General features: G+C 43.5%; 1 protein-coding gene across 1 annotated transcript in view; it reads left to right on the forward strand.

Annotated features, from left to right (window-relative positions):
* Positions 1-7,936: 7,936 nt before the first annotated feature.
* The window catches only part of LOC104293447 (phosphatidylinositol 3,4,5-trisphosphate-dependent Rac exchanger 2 protein), a 100,920-nt gene continuing 100,740 nt past the window's right edge, over positions 7,937-8,116 (forward strand). Inside the window, exon 1 of the mRNA XM_009892952.1 lies at positions 7,937-8,077. Within this exon, the coding sequence (XP_009891254.1) occupies positions 7,937-8,077 (141 nt within the window). The remainder of the gene's footprint in view (positions 8,078-8,116) is intronic.

The following is an 8,116-nucleotide window of genomic DNA, read 5'->3' on the forward strand; positions in this document are numbered from 1 at the left end:
CATAAAAAATAATTTCTGACAAAGTAGGAACTGAGATGGTTTCTTTTTTTTGGGGGGGGGAGGAGGGGGCTTTCAATTGATTGATATTTGAGGCTCCTATATCCCTTCATCTAGCAATTAATGCAAGTTAGAAAATTTTTAAACCTAATTAGTAGCCTTGCTTAAGATTAATTTAAGATTTTTGGCAAATATTGACAGTACCTTATGCTGGACAGGCAATGATTAGAGAGATTACTGATCAATTTTGCACTGCAAAAAAGGGTGAAAAAAATTCTTCTAAGACATTGTACAAGAGTAAGTATATTAAAATACGAGAGAAAAAAACCCCAGCTTTTTGAAGAGCAAAACAAAGATTTTGTTAAATACAGCATTTAAGGTATTAGCCTCTGAATAACAGCAGTGAGTCTTTGCACTTTGAGGGACAAAAAAGTTCCTTACTTAGATGTGATAAAATTACCTCTTCTGTCAAAGGTATTTTAAGCTGAGTGAAAGAGTGCCTTCAAGTGGGTCTATATGTCCTGTACTTGCCAAGGTATAAAGGCTGCCTGTGAAAGTCAGATACAGACATGTCTGTCTTAAAGCTTGTACCAGCTGATGAATCTAATGTTCTTTCCACCTGCTAAATACTGCAGAATAGTTGGGCATGTTTATTTAATAGTTCAGCCACTAGTGCTGGAAACTTATTGATGAGTTACTGTCCTCCCATTAACTACAAATAAAAGAAGTGCAATTGTCTTTGGAGAACTTGCTCTACCTCAGCTAACATTTCTCCTGAAAGCTCATAATTAGGTTATTATTATTAGCAAATTATTTTTCTTTTTACCCTAAAGTAAACCAAATGGAAATTCATTATTCTTTCCTTCGTATCAAGTTTTGTTTTACTGTTTCTTATTCAAAAGTCAAAGAAATGCTCGAGTTATTTTCCTCTCACTGTTTCCGCATAAAGCCCTGCTCCTCAATCTCTGTTTGGTTGTTCTGCAGAGCTCCCATGAGCAGATCAAAAAAGGTGTTTTAATTGATCAGTTACGGTTTCTTTCCCATGGATAATCCAGAGTCGTATAAATCTGGCTAGCAACATGAAAGACAAAGTTAATTTGTTTTATTTCTCACCAAGAGGTGGGACGGTTTTTTGAAATTACTTGCATAAACTGTATTCAGCTTATTTCAGCTTGCATGGTTTATAATTAATTTTGTTTCTGTTTCCTATCAGCTTTTAAAAAGGTTGCTAAATGTCTAGGACAAAGAAGCTGTAATCAGGTGTTCTCTTGAAATTGAGATGGAGTAATTGTCTGCAGATGTCCATTCTGTCCTTCTGCTTAGATACTACATAAGGCGAGGTTTTAGTTTAAAAAGTGTTCATCAAGGAACACTAAGCTGGTGTGGAACCTAGTGGAGATCACTACTTTACCATGCTGGCTCCATGTAAGGTTAGTTTCTTCCTGAACTCATTAGAGTTTCCTGAGGAGATATTACCATGCATTTGTGTTAGTTCATGTTCTTTTAATAGCAATTTAAATTCAAAAGGTATGTGAACTAACTGTGCTCTTGGCTTGAGATTCTGGAGATATGCTGGCTCATGCTAGAGAGCCTTCTGAAGAAAAACCATCTGTAATGATTACTTGCCGTTATAAGACTTAGGTGGCTTCTTGCTGCAGGATTTCTTAAAGGTACAATTGATTCTCATAGGGGAAGTCAAATATGCTCCTTTAAGTGAATTACAAATCGCCCCTTTTCTTAAGAGTTATAATCTATATACATCCTTTTAGATTTATTTTTGGATATATCAGATTTGGATCATAAAGGAGTTCTTTATATGCTGATTAAAGCTGAATGTTAAGATTTTGTTTCCTACAGATGTTTGCTGTGTCCCTTGTGCTGGTGGGAATAAAATGGTTGAAAGCCTTGCAGATAAATCTGCACCATTAGTTGAGGCTTGTGGAAAAATTGTGTGGTGTCCACTTATACTTGGAAAGTAATATTGTAGCAGTTTGGGGTAAAAAAAGTCTGGTTTGGGGGGGGCACCAGCTGGTATTTAGAATGTCTGCAGAAATCTTTTGATTATATGAGCTCACTGAAAGCATTATGTTGATGATTATATTACGTTGCCTCCACAAACTTACAGTGCTTGGGGCCATTGAAATGTCTTTGTGGTTAAAGTACCTCCATCTTCTTTCAAAAATACCATAAAGGAAGATTACAGAATGGATTATTTTGGTCCATTCTGTACAAATAATGACTTCTTTTTAAAACCCGTGGCTGCAAAGCTGCTTTAGTGTAAACTCTGTGGTGAATGAGCAGACAGTAATGTGTCAAAAGTGAACTCCTCGATTTACTCACCCTCCAACACTTCATAACAGTTTACAATTAGTCCTGTACATATTGACTTTTTCATTGCCCAGTATGGTATTAGAGCCACCTGTAAACAAACTGGTTTTATTCAGGTAAACTGTTGTTTGTTAATCATGTTTCTTGGATGGGTGTCTTAAGAATTCTTATGTGTTTGTTTGGTTTTTTTTTAATTCTGGTAGTGAAGAGTGCCACAGGAAAATGAGTAGTTTTAGCTTTGATAGCCATATCTGCATTGCATGGACCATTTAGGCAGGTTAGAGTGGGAGAGATTGCTGCATTATCAGTGTTACCTGAGAAAAGTGACCCCCAGTAGTGCTTTCTACAAAAAGTAGAAATGACTGGCTTGTGTTAGTCTGTTCCTGTTTTTTGTACTTCAGGAAGGCCAAGAAGGTGAATGGCATCCTGGGGTGCATCAAGAAGAGTGTGGCCAGTAGGTCGAGGGAGGTTATCCTCCCCCTCTACTCTGCCCTGGTAAGGCCGCGTCTGGAGTACTGCGTCCAGGTCTGGGCTCCCCAGTTCAAGAAGGACAGGGAACTGCTGGAGAGGGTCCAGCAAAGGGCTATGAGGATGATTAGGGGACTGAAACATCTTTCCTATGAGGAGAGGCTGAGGGACTTGGGTCTCTTTAGTCTAGAGAAAAGAAGATTGAGGGAGGATCTTATGCTTACAAATACTTAAAGGGACGGTGCGAGGTGGATGGGAGCAGTCTTTTTTTTCAGTGGTGCCCAGTGATAGGACAAGAGGTAATGGGCACAAACTTGAACATAGGAAGTTCCGTCTTAACATGAGGAGGAACTTCTTTACTTTGAGGGTAGTGGAGCACTGGCACAGGCTGCCCAGAGAGGGGGTGGAGTCTCCCACTCTGGAGACATTCAAAACCTGCTTGGACGCCGTCCTGTGCAACCTGTTGTAGGTGACCCTGCTCTGGCGGGCGGGTTGGACTAGATGATCTCCAGAGGTCCCTTCCAACCCTGACCATTCTGTGATTCTGTGAAAACTAACCTTGGAGAGAGAAAAAACTTCAGTGGTGGTGAGCAGCCTGTGAAGTAAACTATCCCATCTATTGATACAGCTTCAGAAACATATTTCAGCTTTCTCTGAAAAGACAATTTTTAATTCCCAGCTGAACTGAAGAGTCCTTTACAGTGCTGTGATACAAGATAATATGCCCTGCAGAATATTTCATTTCATTCATGTATGATACTGGAGCTGTCTTGCACTGATAGCCATCGTTCAGTAGCAACACAGAAACAAATCCATGTGGTTTTCCCGGAGTACACAAGTGTCATGGCAGATTGTTGAAGTTTAATTTCTACCATCTGCTATGCATAAGGGTTTTAATATCTGGAAACTTGTTCTAGGTCATCAGGTAGGACCACGAAGATGATTAAGGGAATGGAGGATCCTACATACAAGAATAGACTGAGAGAGCTGGGACAGTTCAGCCTGGAGAAGAGAGGGTTCATGGGGTATCTTAAGAAGTTTTTTAGTTCTTGATGGGAGGGAATGAAGAAGAGGGAGCCAGATGCTTCTCAGTAGTGCCTGCTGACAGGACAAGAGGCAATGGGCACACATTAAAAAACATGATATTCTGTTTGAACATAGGAGAAAAGTTTGTTTGTTTGTTTTCTGTAGAACACTGGTCAAACACTGGCACAGATTTCCCAGAGAGGCTGTGGAGTCTCCATCTGTGGAGATACTCAAAACCTGGCTGGACAACTTGCCCTATTGCTCTGAGCAGCCTGCTGTAGGTCACCTTGCTTGGGTAGAGGGGGTGGACTAGATTATCTTGAGAGGTGCCATCCATCCTCAATTATGTGGTTTTATGAGATGCCAAAAGTTGTGTGGTGACATATTTTTTCAACAGGACTCTTTAAATAGAGTATAAACTTGGGCCTCAAGTACCCTCGGACTGAAGTAGTTCTTGTTGCATTTCAAAGTTACAGCATCCCATGGGAATAATCTCATTTTTGCAGTTTCTCCAAACCTGTAGCTTTCCCCATAGGGAGCAAGAATTGCTGTCTCTCACATGCTAGAGTAATCAACATACTGTTTTACGTAACCTGTTTTTGTATTTAAGACAGGTAGTGCTATCTACTAGTCAGGTTCCCTGATACATCACAGTGTAAAATCTGCTCTTGAGTTGCTTAAAACATTTTTGTTTCGGCTGATATTTTTCATCTTTTGTGTATGCTCTACCTTTCTTTTGGTTTGTTCTTTTTTTCCCCCCAATTTTGGTCTAGTGAATACGATGATTGGAGCAATTCAGCTTTTTTCCTGAAGCTAATTTGCCCTTGTCTTTAGTACTTCAAGCAGGTTGTCAGGAAAATTGGCTAAGCTTGTATGCACGTATGTTTTCCATGGATTGTGTCTGGTACTTAGAACTACTCTTCCTATCGTTGAACATCTGCTGTGGGCTTTGCTGGTTCAGTGGCCTTAAGTGAGTCATAAAAATCTCTTCAGTGTTGTCAGTTATGCTTTTGCTGGCCCAAATAGCTGGAGCTGCCTGCCTGAATGAAGGAGCAAGAATCAGTTGTGTGAGGACTGCAGGAGTGTAAACTGGGACAAGGATCCCTTTGGCTTTAAGGTCTCCTGGTAATGAGATGACAAACCTTCGAAGGGAAGGGATTCTTACTGCTGTAGATGATTATTCAGCAAGAAGAAAAAGACAGTAAGTGCTGCTCCTGTCTCTTTTAGCCTTCACCTTGGTCTGCAAGGGTGCATGTGGGTTGTGAAAACTAATGTTACATGGCTGAAGCCAAGAGCAAAGGGGAATGTCCAAAATCAGGAACTGTAGCAGTCCCTTATTTCTGTCCTCCCAAAGGAAAGAGAGGGTGCTTGCTGACGGGAAAGTCAACTAATTTGAGGCATCTGGCTATGGCTGCCTGAGAAAGGGTACCTGCATGTGTTTAGGAGTGGGAAAGCAATAGCTCCAGTGGTTTCAGATCCATTTTATGGCTAGCATTTGAGAAAAATTGTACCATCATGGGGTTCAGTGGATCACTCTGTTTGTTTGGGTTTTTTTTTGGCCACCATAGCATCAGCTTTCTTGGTGCTAGCACAAGCAAGTGTGAAGCACTTAATCTCCTCTATAGGGTCAGGGGAGACGCTACAGAGCTTTGGGACTTTGATTCTGTGCCCCACTGCTGAAACCCGCCCAAGAGGGTGAAAAAGTTTCTACCTAATCGTCAGACAGGTTGTCTATTTTACACAAGTCTCCTATGGAAACAAGCTTCAGTGACTGGATGGTGTTGGCTTTTCTACCCCAGTTTGTTTTGAACCCATCAGTCCATTTGAACCAGATTTGGCAGGGGAGCAAGGTCCTTAAAAACAAGTTGTGATTTTCATGAAAATCAGTGTCTGGTTTTGGAATGGGAGCCCAAACTAGCATCCCATTGAGGGAAGAGCTACACTTTGAAGTTCGTAGACAAGCTTGTGGGCTAGTCTGCACGTGCATAAATGGCTGAGCAGGATACGTGTAGCAGAACCAGCCCCAACAACTGCTGCTTCTTGCCTAGGTTTTATGTGAAGGACCTGTGTATGTTTGGGAAGAGCTGGAGGCAGGGAAGTAGGACACATTCAGAGAAACAGGCTTTTTTATTTTGGCTTTTTGAGAAATATCTTGTGGGAACTGTAGTCTCTCTGTCCCAGTAGATGTCTGAGGCAGACAGCTAGATGATATCTAGTTATCAAAACACAAATGTCTTTCCTTATTCTCTCCCAGTAAGGACTCTTCTTGCTGCCTCAGCTTGTACTGTGGCTGTAGAAGAGTTTTAGGTGTAGAATCATAGAATGGTTTAGGTTGGAAGGGACCTTAAAGATCACCTAGTTCCAACCTCCCTGCGATGCACAGGGACACCTTCCACTAGACCAGGTTGCTCAAAGCTTCATCCAGCCTGCCCTTGAACACCTCCAGGGATGGGGCGTCCACAACTTCCCTGGGCAACCTGTTCCAGTGCCTCACCACCCTCACAGTAAAGAATTTCTTCCTAATATCTAATCTAAATCTACCCTCTTCCAGTTTAAAACCCTTACCTGTCATCCTATCACTACATGCACTTGTAAAAAGTCCCTCCCCATCTTTCCTGTAGGCCCCCTTCAGATACTGGAAAGCTGCTATAAGGTCTTCCTGGAGCGTTTTCTTCTCCAGGCTGAACAACCCCAACTCTGTCAGCCTGTCTTTATCGGAGAGGTGCTCCAGCCCTCTGGTCATCTTTGTGGCCGTCTGCTGGACCTGCTCCAACAGGTCCATGTCCTTCTTATGTTGGGGGCTCCAGAGCTGAACGCAATATTCCAGGTGGGGTCTTACAAGAGCGGAGTAGAGGGGCAGAACCACCTCCCTCATTTCCATTTTATTCCTTCCTTTTAGCATGTTGTAGATTGAGAAAGATACTTTGATATGGAATCCTCAACACCTAGATTTTCTTTCCAGTCGCAGATCGCAGAGCTAGCCAGAAAAACCATCAGCTTTCAACAGTGGTCTCAAAATTCACATGACGTATTTCAGTTTTCAAGAAACCCGTTTCTCTTGTACTGAGTAGCTATGTGCTTCTTGCTAACTGTTTGAAAAGGTTACTGAATTATTTTTTTACTCTTTTAACGTATCATGCAAACGTGAACTTCCAATGCAGACAGGAAAGTTTGAAAAGGTTATTGAATTCTTTTTTTACTCTTTCAATGTATCATGCCAACGTGAACTTCCAATGCAGACAGGAAAACTATAACCTGGGGATTTTATAGCACCTTTTTTCAATAAACAAAAAAACCTAAGAACCCCCTGTCCTGGAGGACCTTTTCTGTATCTATCATAGAATATACTGTTTGTACCTGCTTAGCAGATGCACACGCGTAGCTGTGTATGTTTGTACTCAGAAGAGTATCAAAGCACTATATATAATGCACGTCAGTTGCGATATAGGTTGCAATACACATCTCGTGGGAAGGTGTGGAAGGGGGAAGTTGAAATGGCTCTGTTGCTGACGATTAAACCAAACCAAACCAAACTCAACTGCTGATTCCCCGGCCAGCCAGCTCGCTGGGACATTTTTATAATTCTTGCGCTGTGCTGTTGGAGATCTCCAATTAGCCTCAAACTGGAGCTCGCCGCTTGTGTGTGAAGCAGGCAGCTGCTGGCACGCAATCTTCCCTGAAGTTGTTTCCTTTCCTTTTTCCTGAGATTTAGCGAAGGGGGGGGGAAGGGGTTGGAGTCACATGGATACAAAGCTTTTGATTAATGTCCAAGTCTGTGCTGCTGCTGCTGCGGAGGCTTTCCAACCTCTCAGCTAACAGGGCGAGCTGGGAACCAGTGACCGCTCGTTTCCTCCAGGCTGTGTCCCCTTCCTGACGGGAAAGGAGCACTCGCTGGGCTGGCTCCTCCGCCTCCGGACCTCGGGCCGCTGCTGGAGCTGGGTGAGAAGGGGCTGAAGCTGCTGCCCGGCCGGGGACCAGCCGGAGCCCGGCCCCGCTATGTAACTTAGCGGGGTCTTTTGTTGTCCTTGTCCGCAGCGCAGTGCCGGGGCGCTCAGGAGAGGCTGCCTGCAGCCGGGAAAGGCGCCGGGCTGGGAGCACCGCTCCTCCTCGCTGCACCATGACAGAGGAAAGCAAAGGGGAAGGCAAGGGGGAAAGCGGGAAGGATTTGGAGAAGCAGCTTCGCCTGCGCGTCTGCGTCCTCAACGAGCTGCTCAAGACGGAGCGGGACTACGTGGGCACGCTGGAGTTCCTGGTGTCGGTGAGCGGAGGGGCGCGGAGCGGGGCCGGGGCGGGGGGG

Source organism: Charadrius vociferus, unplaced genomic scaffold (assembly GCF_000708025.1).
Source record: "Charadrius vociferus isolate BGI_N301 unplaced genomic scaffold, ASM70802v2 scaffold539, whole genome shotgun sequence".
In the NCBI taxonomy this organism is placed as follows: Eukaryota; Metazoa; Chordata; class Aves; order Charadriiformes; family Charadriidae; genus Charadrius; species Charadrius vociferus.